The 22,509-nt window shown below is 36.0% G+C and overlaps 3 protein-coding genes across 12 annotated transcripts in view; 1 reads left to right on the forward strand and 2 right to left on the reverse strand.

Annotated features, from left to right (window-relative positions):
• The window catches only part of LOC127844478 (D-aspartate oxidase-like), a 35,141-nt gene extending 27,234 nt beyond the window's left edge, over positions 1-7,907 (reverse strand). The window contains exons 1-2 of one of the 5 annotated variants that reach the window (XM_052374742.1): positions 7,851-7,868; positions 2,749-2,850 (exon numbers count right to left, since the gene is read on the reverse strand). Coding sequence is in view for 2 of the 5 variants with exons in the window: in XM_052374738.1 (XP_052230698.1) it covers positions 7,851-7,892 (42 nt within the window). In the remaining 3 variants the exon portion in view is untranslated. Of the gene's footprint in view, positions 1-1,189; positions 1,317-2,748; positions 2,851-3,202; positions 3,325-7,154; positions 7,309-7,850 lie in introns of those variants that run through there. The other 4 variants (XM_052374741.1, XM_052374740.1, XM_052374738.1 and 1 more) reach the window with 4 other exon arrangements.
• LOC127844484 (uncharacterized) overlaps positions 1-22,509 on the reverse strand; it is a 276,328-nt gene that overhangs the window by 2,006 nt on the left and 251,813 nt on the right. The gene's annotated exons all lie outside the window — the stretch shown is intronic.
• LOC127844459 (malonate--CoA ligase ACSF3, mitochondrial-like) lies at positions 1,307-20,606 on the forward strand. 6 transcript variants are annotated; one of them, XM_052374698.1, is made up of 11 exons: positions 1,307-1,464; positions 8,242-8,349; positions 9,150-9,943; positions 10,268-10,459; positions 11,172-11,329; positions 11,625-11,762; positions 12,779-12,786; positions 14,810-14,926; positions 15,823-15,939; positions 16,389-16,538; positions 17,577-20,606. In XM_052374698.1, the coding sequence occupies exons 2-11, from the start codon at positions 8,334-8,336 to the stop codon at positions 17,795-17,797; spliced, it is 1,911 nt and encodes a 636-aa protein (XP_052230658.1). In that variant the 5' UTR covers positions 1,307-1,464; positions 8,242-8,333; the 3' UTR covers positions 17,798-20,606. The 6 variants fall into 6 exon arrangements, with proteins under 6 accessions (XP_052230658.1, XP_052230656.1, XP_052230659.1 ...); XM_052374696.1 differs by lacking the exon at positions 12,779-12,786 and having other exon boundaries at positions 11,625-11,770; XM_052374697.1 differs by lacking the exons at positions 1,307-1,464; positions 12,779-12,786 and adding an exon at positions 6,786-6,930 and having other exon boundaries at positions 11,625-11,770.

Below are 22,509 nucleotides of genomic sequence, written 5' to 3' on the forward strand. Positions count from 1 at the left end.
ATCTATTTTACTATAAACATTATTGAATGATCTCATATTGAACATTTTAAGTAATGAATCATGTAATTTAAAATCAATACAACTTAAAAGCCACTAGCCCAGCACACATTTAAACTGAGAAATAGACTGGCTGGGTTTGCTGTTTTAGTGAACAAGTAAAATATTAATAACAATATTTATTATTAAATATTATTTTGCGTGATATAGAGAATTTAATTGGTGAAAACAATCAATTTCAGTATAAAATATGATTTTAGATTTTTAACAAAGTGTAAATATATGAAAAAATTCATTATTGTTCAAATTGACAATCAATTCCATCAACTAACAGAGTGTCATTTACTTTTCTCAATTAACCAAAATGCATAAATAATATAAACACACATTGTTTTTATCATTAATCCATAAATAGAAATTGTTTATAAGAGACCCCCTTTAAATGAAAAATTCCATATAAGCAAAAACGTCATCCCTGCTAAGCCTGTGCAGAATGTACAGGCTTATCTGAGTTGACACTATATAAACATACATAAAGCCAAATTTTCCCAGAACAAGGCTTGTATTCAATCTAACAAAAAATTAAAACCAATGACCAAGCAGCTCTAATATACTGGCAACTACATTACACCTGAGAAAACATTAAATATTTAAAGGGCTAGAAAAACGTTTGAATGTTAAACAAATGGTTATCATTTGTTTACAACAATAACATCCTAGTTATTTGCATAAATGGGTATTCACCTTAGATAATTATAATATTGAAATGACGAAATAACTTAACAACATGCAACTTTTGAATGTAAAAAAAAAGATGGCAACTAACTGTGGAAGTTTTCTTTAATTTGAAAAAAATAATTCAATTAATATTTTTCAAAAGTATTTTATGCATTTTTCATACACATACCGGGTAAATCAATGAAGGCATAAATAAAGTGGTTGTGGTTCAACCTTGTCAATCTTTTTTTTTCTTCAGCTTTATATGGACATTTGATTAAGATTTAATTACTGAACTAAACAGAACTTTAATAGATTTGATGCCTGTTAGCCTAATATATTGAGCTCGTTGAACAACTACCACATCATCGACTATAGCAGAAAACACTATCATCTGATCTATGAAATAAATGATTATCACACAACAATGTGAATATTGCGTAACATGTAGTTCAAATCAAGTAGCTGTTGTTACCTTTCGATTTAGATCCTTCTTAAATAGCATAAGCAAACCAAACTGTATGGTATAGGGATATATTATCTGGTGCTCTTATCAGGAAACATAGCAGCAAAAACATTTGGTTCATAAAACTGGGACAGACTAGAATGAAAGCTCAGTATGACCATGATAACGTTAATTTATTTTTAGGCAGTCATCACTGTCCTGAAACATGCTCCTGACACAGCCACATTCTACTGTTCAAAAATAGCAATTCCAGTGTGTACAGCTGTCTGGGCATACATTTCGAGGTAAGTTTTTCAAGGATTTCTCATAATAGTTGTCTTTTCATAATGTTTACCTTTATATGTTACCTAAATTGTAACAGTTAATGCATTTTTTTACATAACCCTAAGCTTGCAAAATTTGAAATTGCTATTCTGTGAATTGCAGTTTACAATAAACTTAATCGGTCTCAAATTTCAGCCACTGTTAAGTGTTGTCTTGATATTTTTTCACTTGATAAGGACTCTTGTGTGTATGATTAGATATACAATGTATATATATATTTTTTATATTGAATTTCATTGATTAAATGTTATTGAGACATTCAGTAAAATACTTGTGTCAATGTTTGCATGCATTTATACTACATTAAATATTTGAAAAAATGTCGAATGACACAGTTACAGTCCAAATAAGCTGTTTTATATCCCAATTTAATCTTTGAAGTGTGACCATGACATTTGATGTAGGGAGACAAGCATAACATGCTAGACATCATGTCATGATGAATATTATTTGTCCCCGATTATTTCAAAATCTGTCAATATATTGTAGCAGGGTTCGATATAAGGAGAACTTATACCACCTTGCTATATGAGCTAGCTTTTATAGCAAAGCGGTAGAGTGTATGCCTGATTTGGAACCGGGGATTCCAGGTTCAATCTCTATTGTGGTCAGGGATTTTTCTGGCTGGGCTACATTTCCGCCCAACGTACAAAAACTACCATGTGTTTCAGAAGTCCCCCAGATGTTGTGACATAGGAAATTCGTGGAAGAATTTCTCAATTGGAGGGGATGTGTGTAGCAAAGTTGGAGAACTTATACTGTCTTGCTATATGAGCTAACTTTTATAGTGACGCGGTAGAGTGTCTGCCTGACTTGGAACCGGGAAGTTCCGGGTTCGATCCCCATTGTGGTCAGGGATTTTTCTGGCTGGGTTACAATGTGGCAAAATTATGGCTGAGAGTAGAATTTTAAAGCTGCTTTAAGGCTAAATTTTCTTTTGACCTCTTGATGTGGCCTTGACCACTTGGTTAGGGAGACAGTTGTTACACGCAACATGATGTCTTATGATGGTTAAAAACTTTTGTGCCACATTATAAGTACTCCGTTCTTATCATTTAGCATTATTTTGTAACATGGTATGATATCGATGAGTTTTTTTATTGTAAGAAAAACTTTTGAATTGAAGTAAGCTATATTTGTGTTTTTCTTTGGTGAATGTAATGGAACTGCAATGCATATAGTTCACTAAGAATTACTAATTTTTAGTAGTTAATAAAAACAAGTTTAAAGACTATAGTTTAAACCTAAGTAACTGTTGTAGCCTGTCTGGAGGTGAGACGCTGACTCAGTTGTACCGCAAGAAGTCCCATAGTGCTTGACATGACACTATCATTCTACAAAAAACCCTGAAATGCAAAACTCATATTATACCTATGTTCTGTTATTCTTTGGTTTTACACTCTTAAACATAATATTTTCATGAATTCACCCGTGAGTGTAATATTTAATATGCTGTATTTTGCATAATTATTCTAATACCATACGGTACAGTTATTAAATAAGGTGAAATTTCCTTCAATTAAATATTATGCGATAACATTACTGGGGCACAGGGAAAGTGCTTAGTTGCTAGTGGCAGTGCACTCAGTGCAGTGGCCAGTGCTTAAAATGCTAAATCCACCACTACTGATTGCATTTTAATATTTATAAAAAATATACTTAGACAAACATTCGTGAACCCTTAAATCTTTTAACAACCTGACTTAACTGAAGTACAAGTCAACACCATAACCGCATTTTGTTAAGCCGAACAAATTTATTGACGAATCTTGACTATTGTATTGTTTACGAACAATACAATAATTAACAGAGTTGCTCCCCTTGTTTGTAAATTTGCATTAACAAATGCGGCTCATCTTTCTGTTGAAACACTTATTGCTATGCTAAATATGAGGATTCCAAGCTAACTCGCTGCCCGACAAAGGTACTTTTCAATATATAAATTGTACATTTATTGCAGGCTAGATTTGTAACAACTTTAAATAAGTTTGTACACAAAATCTTCAGAGAAGGGAATACTGTTAATGTGAAAATACTGAGCTCAAGCCGGGGATTGAACCCACGACCTCCAGAGTGGTAGTCCGACACTTTAACCACGTCGCTAAAGAGCTAGCCCAACAGCAAGGCTGTTGGAATTGACCTTATTTCACTACACTCCTCCCCCTTTTGATGTTTCAAGGTCCAGACACGCCCGGTACAGCATGTCTTGCATCCGCATGGCCCTCCCAGAAACCATTTAACAGCTCAGACCCATACCCGCAATCACAGTTCTTTTATGCCTCGTCGCCATTTATGTGAAAGTACTGAGCTCAAGCCGGGGATTGAACCCACGACCTCCAGAGTGGTAGTCCGACACTTTAACCACGTCGCTAAAGAGCTAGCCCAACAGCAAGGCTGTTGGAATTGACCTTATTTCACTACACTGTTCAATGACACGGTGGACATCTTAACTGAAGAGGGTTAAAATCTGTACATGATAGAGTGCGTGAATGCATCAAGCTCGGATAAAATGGCTAAGCCAACATGTATATTACACTGTACAAAAACGTGACAAACAGATGACGTCGATGTCCCCTGGCTTAGGTTCAGCGAATTTTAATAAGAAAACTTATGATAACAATAGATGTGGAATGCAAGTAAAGAACATGTATTTCATTCTCTATTTTAAAAAATGAATATTTTCAGTGCAAAGCAGAAATACATCTTATTATGAAATTAATTTCAACGTTGCACATATAAAATTAGTACAACTTGTTGAAGCTCTCAAATATTAAGCTACTTTTTATATTGGTAATATTTGGAGTGTACAACGGCTGAAGCATTCAAACAATGGTGGACTGGTTTCCTTCTTTGTCTATATTGTTGCGCAAGGATTTTGTGCGCAACATTCAAGCCCCGATATCAGACACTTAATATCAAGGGATTGCAATAATATTTACATACCTGTGTAGATAATTCATTTCTTGATAATGTTCCGTAAAAATTATGTAATGACACTTTGAATTTTGCACGCCTGAGCAATTTAAATCCAACCACTATTCAAATTTTCAATCTCTCTCGATTCGCTCGCTGTGTAGATATAAATCGATAACAGGGCCTTGATGTAAAGCATCCGGTTTAAATGTGGAAGAATACACGACGTAAAAACAGTTTGCGTTCGTCTGTTGTGGTGCAGAGCGTTACATAGTACACCGATGATATTATACTTTTCTGGATTAATTAAGCATTGTTTTTTTTCTAAATTGACAATTAAAAAGTTCTTAAATAAATTACATCTTTTATTTTTATACTGTACATAAATAATATTGATACAGATTGTACAGTATACCGTCCTATGTAATGTAGAATGTATGTACATAAAACATCACAGAGGTGCGAAAAAGGCATGCATAAAAAGTTGCTGAAGCTTAGAAGAGTGAATAGAAACTGCACCTTATCTGTTTTGAACATATGCTTATTAAATCGAAAAAGATGAGCATACTAGATCTAGGAAGGTAAAAGTCGGTGTTAAAAGCTCATGTTAAATAAAATTACGCGTACACGTTACACCGTAATGCCTTCTTCTGATTGGTAATCCCCCGCCAGAGGCGGAGGGATATTGTTTTGGCGTTGTCCGTCCGTCCGTCCGGCACTTTTGTGTCCGGAGCCATATCTTGGAAGTGCTTTGGCGGATTTCATTGAAACTTCGTATGAGTATATATATGCATAAGAGGATGATGCACGCCAAATGGCATTGTACACCTTCTGTTAAAAACAGAGTTATGGTCCTTTGTATCTTAAAAAAATGCTTTTTACTATAGGCACTTTTGTGTCCGGAGCCATATCTTGGAAGTGCTTTGACGGTTTCATTGAGACTTGGTATGAGTATATAGATGCATAAGAGGATGATGCACGCCAAATGGCATTGTACACCATCTGTTAAAAACAGAGTTATGGCCCTTTGTATCTTGAACAAATGCTTTTTACTATAGGCACTTTTGTGTCCGGAGCCATATCTTGGAAGTGCTTTGGCGGATTTCATTGAAACTTGGTATGAGTATATATATGCATAAGAGGATGATGCCAGTCCGTCCGTCCCTCCGGCTGTCTGTCCGTCCGGCACTTTTGTGTCCGGAGCCATATCTTGGAAGTGCTTTGGCGGATTTCATTGAAACTTCGTATGAGTATATATATATGCATAAGAGGATGATGCACGCCAAATGGCATTGTACACCTTCTGGTAAAAACATAGTTATGGCCCTTTGTATCTTGAAAAAATGCTTTTTACTATAGGCACTTTTGTGTCCGGAGCCATATCTTGGAAGTGCTTTGGAGTATTTCATTGAAACTTGGTATGAGTATATATGTGCATAAGAGGATGATGCACGCCAAATGGCATTGTACACCATCTGTTAAAAACAGAGATATGGCCCTTTGTATCTTGAAAAAATGCTTTTTACTATAGGCACTTTTGTGTCCGGAGCCATATCTTGGAAGTGCTTTGGCGGATTTCATTGAAACTTCGTATGAGTATATATATGCATAAGAGGATGATGCACGCCAAATGGCATTGTATACCATCTGTTAAAAACAGAGTTATGGCCCTTTGTATCTTGAAAAAATGCTTTTTACTATAGGCACTTTTGTGTCCAGAGCCATATCTTGGAAGTGCTTTGGGGGATTTCATTGAAACTTGGTATGAGTATATATATGGATAAGAGGATGATGCACGCCAAATGAAATTGTACACCATCTGTTAATTACAGAGTTATGGCCCTTTGTATCTTGAAAAAATGCTTTTTTCAGTGTCAAATATAACCCTTTTGTGTCAAGAAGCATATGGGCGGGGGATATCAATTCAACGAATTTGCTTGTTGATATTTAAATCTGTTTCATAATATGGCAAGAGGTCAGTGATATTGTTGAGATTTAAGCAATTTTACGCAAATTAATGAAAATTTAAACTTTCTGGTGTCCACCACATAATGGGTCCTTCACCGATAAGACGTACCAAAGAATTTAGCCCATATAAAGAGTATCTCTAAATTCTTTGCGCGTCTTATAAATAAGACTAATATAAAATAATTCCATTTACACAAAAAACATTATAAACATGAATAAAACCATTTGACCATTTGCAACTCAAATATTAATGGAAGATCTGAAATGTTGCATAATTCAAGGTTTGAGAGAAGATATTCCCTTTATGATTGTTAAATTGCTGTTATCCAGGAACCTGTACAAACGTATAGGTTCATGTGAGTGTGTTATCACACTGCCACTATCTTTAAAACCTGCTTGGGTTCACTTGACAAAGTATGGCAACTTAAAGCTGCGGCCTTGGCATAGTGTCTGCATTCTGTGTCTTGTTTTGTTTGTATTCAACAATGCACTTTGAACTAGAAAGAAATTCATATCACTTGGATATTGTGCCAGAGAACTTTTAAGTACTTCTTTCTTTTTATAATGGCAACACTGCTTGGTTAAATTGATTTTATTGCATTTGTAAATGTTTTTAAAAATAGTTTTTGATTATGCTTTTATTTTATATATGCATGTATGATATTTATTATATAGATTATATTGTTGTTGCTTATTGACTTTCATCTATTTACAGGATGACTTTAAAAGTGTTATATGATAAGACACACTAGTTAATTCTATAGCTCACCTGCACACAAAGTGATGACTCTATGTCTGGCTTCTTTTAATATCCCTTGTATGCCATCAACATTTAGCTTGTAACCAATTTAGTAGTAGCAATCTTTCAGCTTTATAAACCAAAGGGTTTCTGAGAGCCGCCATAGCAAAAATTATCAAAGGCTCTGGGAGTACTTTTATGGACTACCACTTTAGACTCATTTTTCATTAAATTTAAATGAAACTGGGCCAGATTATTTATCAGGGCTGTATCAAGGTTTAGTATGAATGTGGGTCGCTTTGGTTAAAAAAAATAGGTCAATATTAAAACCTTGTTACCTCTAGAGGTCACATTTATTACTAATCTCCATAAAACTCAGTCAGAATGTTGCTTCGACGCTTAATTTTCTGATCTTGATTATTCAGCGCTTGCAAATTTCATGAGCTCTTGCAAGCCTTGATCCTAATTTACTTTGCATTTTGCTAAGAACCAATTATAAAAACAATAACATTCTAATCAGTTGTTTGGATGCAGGCAGTCGCTTGCACGAAACCAATGGGTTGCCTCCCAACTTAATCCAGTTTGGTCCAGATTTACTTCTCATTGTATATCATATATTCCTACTTAATTGTATATCACATATCACATTTACCCTTTTCTAGTGCAACAAATATTATGCATGCAACCCTTGAAAACATCCTTTCTCTAAATTTGACATGATTTTACCTGCAATCTATTCCATAATCTTACTAGCCAAACAGCGCTCATGCAGCCAGATACACGCTTTACACATTGGAAGATAATACAATAACTGTGCTTGTAGTAGATCAATAATGACCTATATCAACAATTATAGCACAGTAGATATTTCATAAACAATTTGTTTTAATGAAGAGAAAAGGTTTGCCAAATTATTTAAAAGTGCAACTACAAGTATTTAAAGAAAAGTAAAGATCTGAACATTCTCTGCGCTATGAAGTCTTTATTCGGCAATCAATTAGAACCCTGGCTTTTCAGGAAGATGATACCTTGTTGTAATACATGAAGTATAATATTTGCACACTTTAAAACAGGATAAAGGATTTACATGAAATATATCAGAACTGTTTATTTGTAGGTAGAATTTGTAAATGAAAATGAAACTTTCGGCAATGCATTTGGAATTACATGGAATAATATCTGGCATATGGATATAAGACAGTAGACTTGATGCAACAACAAAAAGGTAATTCAATAACATGTTCGAGATCGCCTAGCTATGCTTATGCATAAATATATCTATGTGAGTGACCGTGCACATTATATGGTGATCGCAATCTGTGGACTCCGCCAACAGCAACATAACAGATCTGTGTATATGCATGTGAAGAAATAAATATGAGAAAAAATAATGTTTAAAAAGGAATAAGGTTGGTTAAATAGATTTAAAGAAGTTCAGATTTTTATTTAGAACATGTTAAACGTTTCTTATAAATCAACACTCACAATGAAGCATACCCCTTCTGCACCGACCTCTTCTCGTGGGGCCTTCCCACTGAACCTGAAAAAATTGCTGGGGAAAAGCCTGAACAGGTCAAATCTAAAAAAAAAAAAGTGTTACCACTCTAGGGGCAACATTTATGACTCAATCTTGACGAAACTTGGTCAGAACATTTATTTGGATTATCATGTGCATCCACAAATGGATTTTTTTTTATTTATCAGTCATTTTTAAGACAACTTTTCACAAATGACCACCATAAGGGGAGTGTTGCATATATCACCTGTCACATAAACTAAAAGGTCAAGGTAACACATACAGGTTGAATCTCAAATAGGGCTATAAATAACTTGACATATGCAGATTTTTGAGACACATGTTTGGACATGTTTCTTGTTCAATTTGTTTTATCCTCTTTTTCTCATGCTAAGTTGGTACAATCATTTGGGTGAAGTCTTTAACAATTGGTGTGTAGGAACTCAAGTAGCGCTTAAGGGCCATCATGTATATCTTGTTTATAATTATATTTTAATGTATACTTTCAGGAAAACTTTCTAAATTGTTTACCATGAGATTCCGACTTCAAACCCTGCCTTTGGGACTTTGGCTGCATCAATTGCAAGCATGCAAATCAAGGAATTGTTCAATGCTTGTCAGAACAAATCAAGTGTGTTTTACAAACAATATAATTCGTCCTGGATATAATGATTATAATGCATCAAAGTTCATTCAACCCTGTTTGAAACAATCCAGTAGAAAGCTTAGTAATGGATCTTCAGTTGTGGCTCCAGTCTTTTTTCAAGCTGAACGATTTAAAGATAACACTGCTCTTACAACGCAGCATGGAACATATACATACAAGGATTTACTTCATTACAGTGTCAACTTTGCTAAGGAGCTAACGGTTGCAAGTAAAACCGATGGTAGAAAAACCTTAAAAGACACAGAGTTTCCTCTTGAAGGGGAAAGAATTGCATTTCTGTGCGAAAACGATCTCTCCTATGTCGTGGCTCAGTGGGCCATATGGATGTGCAAGGCTATTGCTGTACCCCTCTGCAAGTCACACCCGGTGACAGAGCTGCAGTATTTCTGTGAAGACTCTTCGGCCTGCATGCTTGTAGGAACTGCAGCCTTCAGGGATAAACTGGCCCCTATTTCCTCACAACTGGGGCGCCCCCTGTTGGAGATGGGGGAAGACGACTACTCAGGTGATTATTCTGAGCTGAAGGGAAACTCGAAGGAAACGTTCCTTGGCCTGAAAGATGGGCCTAGGAAAAATGAGTACAAGAACAGGAAAGCCATGATAATTTATACCAGCGGTACAACCGGTACACCTAAGGTACAGTTTGTTAAAAAATGTTTGTTTTGCTTTAACTGTAACGAAAGCCTCAGGCTTATCAAGACCCTGTCAAACCCTTGTTCTAGCAAAAACCAGTTGTTTTGTGATATGTAAAATACTGAGAATGCTCCATCACTCAAATGTTAGGTATTAAAGCTGAGACCATCTTGTTGCAAGGTAAACGCCATCAAAGAAACCCCATAAATCCCAGCTGAATGCTTTACACCCTCCAAAACACAATTTTATATGCCATATACTGGGATAATATTGTTTCATTAATTGAATGGTTTAAAATAACTGTCAATATATGTACATCTACATCAGGGTGTTGTTATGACGTTTGGCAACCTGGATGCCCAGATGCGAGATATGGTGCAGGCGTGGGGTTGGTCCCAATCAGACAGCATTCTGCACGTGCTTCCCCTGCACCATGTGCATGGCGTGGTCAATGTGCTGATGACACCTCTGTATGTGGGCGCCAAGTGTACCATGCTGCCAAAGTTTGATGCCAAACAGGTGACTTGTTCATTAACCCTTTACCACTAAGATACGTATGTTTATGCATTTGTAGTCCCTATGAAAGTTAAATTTAATTAAAGACCTTTCTTACAAGATTCAAGTTTTGAAGGCTTCATTTCCAACCTGAAGATACTGATGAGCAGCAAAAGCATAAAACCTTAACAGACTGCGTCAGTTACTCACAGGCTGTTCTGGTTTTATGCTGTTTGCACATAGCCATTTTCAATTTGCTTCTGCCAGGGAAAGGGTTAACTAGATTTGTCCATATTAAATTTTTCTTGGGACATAAAATAATAAACAATTGCCATGATAAACAAACCAAATAAATCAGATGTCTTTAAGATACATGCTGACTATGATGTAAAAATATTTCCATTGAGTATCAAATCATTTTTAATTTACAAGTGTGATATTACTTGGTACATGATATTTTACATGTACATGTAATATTGCTATTGTCTGGCAATTAGAAATAAATCTTAGGCAGCATGAATATTTTTTTATGCTGAAAGTTGTTTGAAAAGTGAAAATGTAAAATGTAAAACATAATTTTTTCTTTATTATATGAGTGTCTGCAGGTTAGTTTATTTTAAAGGATAAATTTGTAAAAGAAATTAACTTGAATAATTGACTGATACGTACAACTACAGTGATGTTTACCTCATATGTTTTCTTTATTTTTAATTGTTCATTCTTTTGGTTTCAACAGACATGGCAAACACTGTTATCAGATGCTTCGGATGTGAATATTTTTATGGCAGTTCCCACCATTTACTCAAAGCTGATACAGGAATATGAACGCCAGCGTGACAGTCAATCTTCCTATCTGCCATCTGACCTGCCAAGCATTCTTAAACAGAAATTCAGGTGTGTTTTTTCCAAGAAACATCCGTGTCCTGTTTAAGACAGATTTTTGACTGGATTTAGCAGGTCAAAAAAATGCCATGTGGGGGCTTAAAAAGGGGTAGGGTTACATATTTATTTAGAAATCATAAGATGGTAAACTTTGTACATTGTGAATTAATAATAATGGTTCTTCTTAAGTATTATATTCAGTTTTTTGGTAAATAGAACTTTAATGGAATTGAGATGTTCTTAATTAGATTCCACAGACAGTGGTTTGACTATTGTGTTTGAATAAGGAAATGTATGCCAATGACAGGTTGATGGTGAGTGGATCTGCTGCCCTGCCCCAGCCTGTCATGGAGAGGTGGGCTGACCTGACGGGACACCTCCTGCTGGAGAGATACGGCATGACAGAAATAGGAATGGCACTGACCAACCCTCTCATTGGAGACAGGTTTCCTGGTATGTAGTCAGGCATGACTGAGATAGGCATGGCACTGACCAACCCTCTCCATGGAGACAGAATTCCTGGTATGTAGTCAGGTATGACAGAGATAGGCATGGCAATGACCAACCCTCTCAATGGAGACAGGATTCCTGGTATGTAGTCAGGTATGACAGAGATAGGCATGGCACTGACCAACCTTCTCAATGGAGACAGAATTCCTGGTATGTAGTCAGGTATGACAGAGATAGGCATGGCACTGACCAACCCTCTCCATGGAAACAGGATTCCTGGTATGTAGTCAGGCATGACAGAGATTGGCATGGCACTGGCCAACCCTCTAAATGGAGACAGGATTCCTGGTATGTAGTCAGGCATGACTGAGATAGGCATGGCACTGACCAACCCTCTCCATGAAGACAGGATTCCTGGTATGAAGTCAGACATGACAACAACTCTTTCCATGCAGACAGAATTCCTGGTATGTAGTCAGACATGACAGAGATAGGCATGGCACTGACCAACCCTCTCCATGAAGACAGAATTCCTGGTATGTAGTCAGGCATGACTGAGATAGGCATGTCACTGACCAACCCTCTCCGTGGAGACAGAATTCCTGGTATGTAGTCAGACATGACAGAGATAGGCATGGCACTGACCAACCCTCTCATTGGGGACAGGATTCCTGGTATGTAGTCAGGCATGACAAAGATAGACATGGCACTGACCAACCCTCTCCATGGAGACAGGATTCCTGGTATGTAGTCAGGCATGACAGATATAGGAATGGCACTGACCAACCCTCTCCATGGAGACAGGTTTCCTGGTATGTAGTCAGGCATGAATGAGATAGGCATGGCACTGACCAACCCTCTCCATGGAGACAGAATTCCTGGTATGCAGTCAGACATGACAGAGATTGGCATGGCACTGACCAACCCTCTCCATGGAGACAGAATTCCTGGTATGTAGTCAGACATGACAGAGATAGACATGGCACTGACCAACGCTCTCCATGGAGACAGGATTCCTGGTATGTAGTCAGACATGACAGAGATAGACATGGCACTGACCAACCCTCTCCATGGAGACAGGATTCCTGGTATGTAGTAAGACATGACTGAGATAGACATGGCACTGACCAACCCTCTCCATGGAGACAGGATTCCTGGTATGTAGTAAGACATGACAGAGATAGGCATGGCACTGACCAACCTTCTCCGTGGAGACAGGATTCCTGGTATGTAGTCAGACATGACAGAGATAGACATGGCACTGACCAACCCTCTCCATGGAGACAGGATTCCTGGTATGTAGTAAGACATGACTGAGATAGGCATGGCACTGACCAACCTTCTCCGTGGAGACAGAATTCCTGGTATGTAGTCAGGTATGACATAGATAGGCATGGCACTGACCAATCCTCTCAAGGGAGACAGGATTCCTGGTATGTAGTCAGGTATTACAGAGATAGGCATGGCACTGACCAACCCTCTCGATGGAGACAGGTTTCCTGGTATGTAGTCAGGCATGACAGAGATAGGCATGGCACTGACCAACCCTCTCAATTGAGACAGAATTCCTGGTATGTAGTCAGGCATGACAGAGATAGGCATGGCACTGACCAACCCTCTCAATGGAGACAGGATTCCAGGTATGTAGTCAGGCATGACAGAAATAGGCATGGCACTGACCAACCCTCTCAATGGAGTCAGGATTCCTGGTATGTAGTCAGGCATGACAGAGATAGGCATGGCACTGACCAACCCTCTCCTTGGAGACAGGATTCCTGGTATGTAGTCAGGCATGACAGAAATAGGCACGGTACTGACCAATCCTCTCAATGGAGACATGATTTCTGGTATGTAGTCAGGCATGACAGAGATAGGCATGGCAGTGATGGCACTGACCAACCCTCTCAATGGAGTCAGGATTCCTGCATGGTATGTATTGGGTCTTGCTAGCTCAGTGGGTATAGGGCTAGGCTACAAATCCAAGGATTATGAGTTTGATCCCAGCCATTAAACAAGTATGGGGCATGGGTGATGAAATATTCTACAGCCATTTTTCCCATACCTTTCATTCAAATAGAGCAGTAATCAGTTACAGGCATTAATATGTACGGTAATTCTGGTAAACCAGCAAACTGAGGAAAAGTTTTAGTTGGTAAACTGACTTCCATGATAGGACATGATATGATCTGATGTTTGGATGTGACATTCATAATGATCTCCTTCAAAAAAGTGAGGATATATTGCTTAGGACTTGTCTGGCGTTCAGTATGGCGGTAAGATTGTTTGTTGGTAGATCATTTTGTTCCTGATATATTATTTATAAGTGAAACTTTTCACTTGGAAGAAAAGGAAGAAATGGATTGATTTTGAAATCACATTTCAATGTCACAGGGGCTTGTAACATAAAAGTAGTTTCTGCATGATATCCACATAATGCTTTGACCTACGGTGATTAAATTTGGTATGGTTGTTTCTTCTTAGGAAAGAAAGATGCCTTATGATGTTTAGGTTAAAGGTCAATGTCATATTGGCTTTTAACATAAAAATCATTTCTGAGTTATATGTAGAAAATGCTAAGTTCTATGATCATCTTAATTGATATTTATAAATAAAATTCATGTTTGCTTGATATTTACTGAATGCTTTGACCCACGATCATCTACATGGGTTACTTGAGAGGAAAAGAAGAAGCCAATTAATTTTGAGGTCAACAGGTTTTCAGGTAAATGATTTTACAAAGGTGATATAAAAATGGTCACACCACTTTAGTCGAAACCTTTTTGTAATTTTGAAGATTTATTGAAGGAAATTAAGTTTTTTCTAGCCACTATTTGGAATATTTCTTGTATTTGAATACTACTTTCAGCACACTCGTGTGAGCTACAACCATTTAACATATCTTGTTTTATGTTTACAGGAAATTCCCGAACTTAAAATAGGAAATGTGAAAACGTAATGATCTTATTGCAATCACTAAGTGCAAAACAACTTTCCCACCATAGTGTGTGAATTGTAAAACTTATAACTGCTTTTGTACGCCAGGAGCTGTTGGTCTGCCCTTCCCAGGAGTGTCAGCAAGAATTGTGGAGCACCATGACAACTGTAACCACGGTGATGTGCTCGTATCTGCAGACGCTAAAAAGGTTACTGTTACCAAAGGTACTGTTTAGCTTTTAGTCAGTAATGTTACGTGTGGATTTTCCTTTATCAGTTATAAAGTTGAATGGTACATACTAGGCGTTTTTTATCTTTTTTGGTTTACAAAGCATTCACCTTCAATTTCTTCAAGGTATGAGGTACCGGTGATATTTTTAATCGGTTAGCATTTGAAATACAAACCTGTCCTTTTATTTCTGATGCTTGCAATAGTTAAATGAATTTTCATTTTTGTTTGAAATTTAAAGGGACTGTCAACCACGACGACGAAGAAAAGAAAAGTTGTAAAATACCATATTTTTTTTCAATTATTAGTTTTTATTGACTAAAATATTACAACTAGTATGTTACATTACTTGAAAAAAGTTGTTAAGATTTCATATTTTCTGTATATTTGGTAATAAATTTTACTGGGTATGTCTACCAGGTAACTACCAGTTAACTATAAATTACGACTGCAGATTGATCATCATCAACACGTGGTTAACCCAGAAATGCATATTGTGCATGCGTAATGAATTGTTTATATTTTATACTTGCGTTATTTATACTGTGTAAATCATTATGTCACCTATTTTCGCGATGTACTTTCGATATCACATCGGGAAATTTTATTACCGAATGTACTGAAAATATTAACTTTTTTCAAGTAATGTAATATACCAGTCGTGCTATTTTAATCAATATAAACAAACAATTGTAAAAAAATACAGTATTTATGAACTTTTCTCTTTTAATCATTTGTGGTTGACAGTCCCTTTAAGTTCAAAATAGGGCAATCTGATTGTAATTTTTGTATAATTATAACCTGTTTTTGTTGGATTATTCTGAGAACAATAAGTACATGGAGGATTTCTGTAGTCTGCACTCACTTTTAAGGTTTGACTCTGCAACTGTAGGTAAGGAGGGGTTATGTGGAGAGCTGCTTATCAAAGGAGATAATGTGTTTACGGAGTACTGGAATAGACCATCAGCCACTGCAGAGGCATTCACAGGCGATGGCTGGTTCAAGACTGGTAACTATCGTATTTATATGTTATGGGCAAGATAGTTCTGAGGAGTTATGGCCCATCGCAGCAGTGTATCTGTCCAATAATACCCAGTCAGACTTAGACAAAACATCTTAGCATTTATATGTTGATAAGATGCCCCTGTCATGTCACGGTCTGCTTATCACTAGTTATGAGTAATACCAATACTTAGAATTTTTTAGCGTAACACACACTTTGTTTGTGCTTGCTTTTTATTTACTCTTACTGGTATTTGTTTTTTCAAAACTTACCATGCATTTAGTTGTTGGTGCTTCATAATATGATGGTCAAAGCATTTTTTTCTGGATTTATGGCCCTTTAAGTTGGACTTAACAGCCCTTTATTTACACTTTTTTTTAACCTTTTTTGAATATTTTTTTAGAAAATTAGGCCATATCATTCTAATAACCTAAGAATGTATGCCTTGTTGCTAGGTGACACAGCTGTGTTTGCGGATGGTGTGTTCCATATTGTGGGGCGTACCTCAGTGGACGTGATCAAGAGCGCAGGCTACAAGATCAGTGCACTTGATGTGGAGCGCCACCTGCTGGCTCACCCAGACATACAGGATGTGGCGGTCATAGGTCAGTCTCCACTAGAACAGCACTTGACAAAAGTTGTCAAATAAAGTTATTCTATTCTTGGAATGGGTATGTTGTTGTAGGGTGAATGGTTTTGGCGAATTGGTAATTAAAATATGAGAACCAAATGAGCAATGGAATGTTAAACATTGATATCAAATAACTTAATCACTCATATGATTGCATCTGGAATGGGTGGGATATAGGTCATTGTTACAAAAATCTGAAGAAAAAAAAGACTTGGGATGCCATGTGTTTAATGTTGGGTCACTGATTTCCTAACAATGCCAGATTGTTTGAAAGCAAATAAAACAAGTTGCAACTAAACTATTTGAAAAGAGTTTACCTGGAGACCAATTTCCGTGCGACTGGGTCTTATTGTCTTTGATTTTTTTGTAATAATTACTACTATTAATTTTCTTTTTGGTTGACCTTCATAACTGAAATTTGTGCATATATATTACGTATTGATGATTGCATAAAGAGCTTTTGTGATCAACTTTTGTCCATCATTTTTTTGCCTATTAAACACTCAGAACCTATGTTCTAATATCTCAGCAAAGTTCACAAATGGTTCTGGTCTTTTGAAAACATGACATGTTATGCCAAATCATCATGAAACATGCTCATAATAAATGAGCTCTAATGATCTCTTGGCTAAGTGTAAAAATGATACCTGTTTTTTTTTACAAACAAAAAGCTGACTTGCTAACATGCTATGGTGGAAACGTGTCTAAACTACTCATAATAGTTTTGTGCCTTTAGTTCTAAGATAAGTTAGCTATGGCCTTTTGACCTCCTGTTTATTTATGACTTTGTCATATGTCATCAAATTTCTTAAACACAAAGCAAATAATAAGCTATTGGTGTAGGACGCAGAAGTTTTATCTAAATGAAGATTTCTAAGAACTTGCCTGTGTTGTCAGTCTGTCATCAATAAATTGACCAAAAAAAATCCAATCATGATCAAATATACATGAAATATGCTCATTTGTTTTAACAAGATTGTATGCATGATAAGTTTAATAGTCTTTGTTCCAGGTTTACCAGACATGACATATGGCCAGCTTCTGACAGCTGTCCTGGTAACCAAGTCAGGTGCGACCTTGACAACTAATGACCTTCAGATTTGGGCCAAGGACAAAATGGCTCCCTACCATATTCCAAGAAAGGTCACATGCTTGAAAGACATGCCCAGAAATGCAATGGGCAAAGTCAACAAGAAACAGCTTGCTAAAGACTTGTTCCCTGATAGTGCCTAAATTGGTTTTTAACAGCATTTGGTGTTTTAAGCAATTTATTTAATTACCTTATGCCTACTGTAATATAAATGATATTGAATTATTTTTTGCTATTTACTCGTCGAAAAAGTAATGTTGGAATGTTTTAAACTGTTACCGGTGAATATTTCGAACTGTTGACCGGTCAATAGATTGAACTGTTGCCCGCTCGTGCTATGTTTGAAATTTGATTAGGTAATAAAATCAGGTAATAAAACAGTTATTTCATGAATGCTTGATGAACAGTCAAAACTGTTGTCCCTAGGTATCAGGGATGACTTTAGAACTCTTGCCCGAGGCCGAGCACATTCATGAAATAACTGTATAATTTCATAGTTGTTCATACTACGAATCTTTAATAACATAACTATAATTATTACAATGAAAAAATAATTGGAAGATGCTTATCATAAATTAAATATTTATTAGATTTTTTTCTGTTGTAGAAATTTAAAGAACCCATTAATTTTTTGGATTATATGAATTGTGATTATTATCAGGTATTATGAAATAAGACAGATTTAATATTTGTGTCTGCATACAACATTCATCATAAGGTAGGGTAGTTTTTAAGTCGACTATACACCAAATAGTAGGAGCTATACTGATTACCCAAATGTTGGCGTCAGCATATGTCTTATGGTCTGGGTATGGTAACTTACAAGAACATCTCTATTTCACTGTTTCTAATACAGGTATTTTATTTAAACTTCATAAATTTGTTTCGAGCCTTGTGTGAGATTACTGACCAAGTTCCATAACTCAGACCTGCAATTTACCAGAATTAAGGCTCCTTTTCGTACTAAATTTGGTTGAGGTAGACATTAAGAATCCCCATATCTGTGTTCCTACTACCTGTATTGAATTGAAAACTCACTAATATGATAGGTTACTGATAAAGTTCCATAATGCTGATCTGCAGTTTAGCAGAATTATGCCTCCTTTTTGTACTTATACATGTGGTAAATGTTAATGTGCAACAGCTCCATATCATATTCTACTGCATTATTATCCCTCGCCATAGGCGGAGGGATATTGTTTTGGCGTTGTCCGTCCTTCCGTTCGTCCTTCCGTCTTTCCGTTTGTCCATCCGTCTTTCCATCCGTCCGGAGCCATATCTTGGAAGTGCTTTGGCGGATTTCATTTAAACTTGGTATGATTGGTATGAGTATATATATGGATAAGGAGATGATGCACGCCAAATGGCATTGTACACCATCTGTTAAAATAGCTCTTAACTTAATAACTTAAAATAGCGGTAGAAAAATAAACGTTTAAGTTTAGTTACTTTAAATTAGACGGACGTATTATACCGTAATTTGGTTTGTAGGTAGCTTACATGCAGCTAGTAGTGTGCTGTCTTGGAGCAGCTCTTGTTAATATGAAAATGATGTTGGAGTTTCTGCCGAAATATCCAATTTGTATACAACAACCTGTGTTTCCTTTACTTGTTCAAATGTGTTGTTCTTAATTGTGATTATTAAAACATGCAACACATACTTCAAATTATTTTATTTGTAGATGCAACTTGTGTGTTGTGTATGTACTGTTATAGCCAAATGTATATTTCTTTATTACTATGTTAAGAAATCATTGTGTAATTGAATTTAAATACAAAAGCATTTAAATTGTATGGATTGTTTATCATAATTGTGCACAACCTGTCAATCTTATTTTGAAAAGGTAACATGGTCGGAGTGCGCTACCTATTGTTTTATGCCCCTGGATCGAATGATATATATTGTTTTTGGCCTGTCTGTCATTTTATGTTTCTGTCCTTCTGTCATTCTGTCCCAAAACTTTACTTTGGTCATAGCTTTTGCAATATTGAAGATAGCAACATGATTTGGCATGCATGTGTATCTTAGGGACTTTTTGAGTGGTGAAAGGTCAAGGTCATCCTTCAAGGTTAAATGCAAATGCTATTTTGTGATAAAATGGCACTATCGAGGATACTTTTAATCATAATGTTTTATTTGTGACGTTCTTTGAATGGACACACTCAACTCAGTTTGATAGTGCATAGTTGATAGTTCGGACAATATTTTGATTTCGGATAATGTCAACGGCCAAGTTTACCAGTGTTTTGACGGCAATTGGATTGTGGAAAGTGTTGACATTTCTCCAATTTTGAATGGTAATCTATCATTCTACTGTAACTTCATCAACTTCAATTGTTCTACATCAAAGTGAAACTCTAATTCACTTTATTCTGTGAAAAGTCATTGCATTTTACTGTCAATTCTTTTACTTTTATGTGGGGATGTACATCCTTGTCCAGGACCCACTGCTGATATTGTTGACTGTAATACACGTGATAGTGATTCAAAAGCCATAGACTTCATCTTTACATGTTAACCTTAGAAGTTTACTACCCAAGATTGAGGATATACGTATATTGGCACAAAACTCCCATGCATCATGTATTGGAATATCAGAAACATGGCTCGATGAAACCGTTTCAGATTCTGAAATTAAGATCCAGAACTATAACATTATTCGTCGCGATATTGACAGACATGGTGGAGGAGTCTGTCTATTCATTCATAGTGAATTTGCGTTTACCGACCGGAATGTTCTCCTTCATGAAAACTTGGAAACTATTTGGGCAGAGATTCTACTTCCGAAGACCAAACCCATACTTGTTGGCATCGTCTATCGACAGCTGAACTTTCTGGAACTATTTCAAACTGTGTGTTCTATTTAACCTCATTTTATGGAATATGAAACTCTTATTTTAGGTGATTTAAACATTGATGTTTGTACCCGAAATAAATCAAAGTGCACATTTTTTCCTACTTTTTGCTCCGTTCTCAACAAGTTTCATTTTAAACAGTAAATTAATACATCCACTAGAGTTGAACATTCATCGTCTACTACAATAGATCTTATTATTGTTTCAGATTCTGAAAAGATTTCTCAGTCAGGTGTTTTAAATACATGTTTAAGTGACCATTTTACTACATATTGCACAAGGAAAGTTTCTAAAAACTATATTGGAAAACATAACACTATAAAAGCACGTTCTTTGAAACGTTAAAATAAAGATGACTTCCACCAAGCATTACTGGCGGTTTACTGGACCTGGATACTTTGTGATTGTGTTTCTGAAGCATGGAACATTTTTAAGGCTATATTTTAAATGTCATTGATAATATTGCTCCCATTCGAGAAATGCGTATTAAACAAAGGACAGAACCTTGTATAACTCCAGACATTATTAAGTGTTTAAATGATCGTAATAGTGCTTTTCATTTGTATTGGAAACACAAAACTGAAGAGAAATTTTGTCAACTTTAAATCACTTAGGAACAAAGCCAATGATTGTAATTTTAAGGCTAAAAAGAATTATTTTAGCGAATCTTTTGAAAATCATAAGAATGATTCTTAATCCTTATGGAAATCCTTAAAGGAACTTGGTCTACCTTCTAAAAAGGGATATTCATCAACTTCATGCAACATTGGTCTGAAAATAGGTGATGAAATCTGTTTTGATAAATTCAAGGATGCTGAAAAATTTAATATGTTGCATCTAATCTTACAGCTAAACTACCTGCAGCATTGAACAGATTTGGCAAGCAGTTTGTATCTAATTTTTATTCATTAAAAGGCAATACACCTAGTAGTTATTATTTTTCATTTATGTCAGAAAATATTTTAAAGTATTTTAATAAGCTAGGGGAAAATAAACCTACTGGTTTAGATGGTATTCCAGCTCGTTTTGTTAGGGATAGTGCAACTATTATTACTTTTCCTTTAACACACATTGTAAATTTGTCACTTATACAAGGTACTGTGCCGAATGATTTGAAGTCTGCTAGAGTTGTTTCTCTGTATAAAAAAGATGATAAAACTGAAGTAGGTAATTACCGGCCTGTGTCTATTTTAAGTATTATTTCTAAAGTTTTCGAAAGAGTTGTATATGACCAAATTTGTACTTATCTCAAAGAAAAATATTTATTATATAAATTCCAATCTTGTTTTAGAGGTATTTTTTTCCACAGACACCTGACTTATTCATTTGTCAGACTTTACTAGGGTTCATATGGATAAAGGTCACCTTGTAGGTATGATTTTAATGGATCTTCAAAAAGCTTTTGACACAGTAGACCATTCAGTTCTTCTTATGAAACTAGATGCCATGGGTCTCAGTCCTGATGTTCTTCAATGGTTTAAGTCATACCTTTCTGACAGGCAACAACTTGTTGATGTAGCTGGTTCTTTCTCTTCAAGTGGTAAGGTTACTTGCGGTGTTCCCCAGGGATCCATCTTGGGGCTACTATTTTTTTTAATATATGTAAATGATATGCATGCAGTGGTTAAAAATGAACTTCTTCTGTATGCTGATGATTCTGCCATTCGTGTTGATGGTAAAGACAGGTATTTCATTGAAAAAGAACTGTCAGATGAATTACAGTATGTCAGTAAATGGTTAATTGACAATAATTTCTCTTCATTTAGGTAAAACAGAGACAATTCTATTCGGTTCTAAACCTAGGTTAGAGTCTGGTGCTTCTGTCCATGTTAGTTGTAATGGTACTCATATTCAGTCAACTTCTACAGTCAAATATCTTGGTGCTACACTTGATCAGTCTCTGTCTGGTGATTCCATGGCTAGTTCTGTTGTTAAAAAGGCAAATACAAGGTTCAAGTTTCTGTATAGAAAACGTGATTTTCTCTCATTCCACACTAAG

Source organism: Dreissena polymorpha, chromosome 9 (genome assembly GCF_020536995.1).
Source record: "Dreissena polymorpha isolate Duluth1 chromosome 9, UMN_Dpol_1.0, whole genome shotgun sequence".
Lineage (NCBI taxonomy): Eukaryota > Metazoa > Mollusca > Bivalvia > Myida > Dreissenidae > Dreissena > Dreissena polymorpha.

Coding starts and splice junctions, on each gene's coding strand:
- LOC127844459 (XM_052374696.1), top strand. Junction 9,944..10,267: donor GTACAACCGGTACACCTAAG/GTACAGTTTGTT, acceptor CATCTACATCAG/GGTGTTGTTATGACGTTTGG. Junction 10,460..11,171: donor CAAAGTTTGATGCCAAACAG/GTGACTTGTTCA, acceptor TGGTTTCAACAG/ACATGGCAAACACTGTTATC.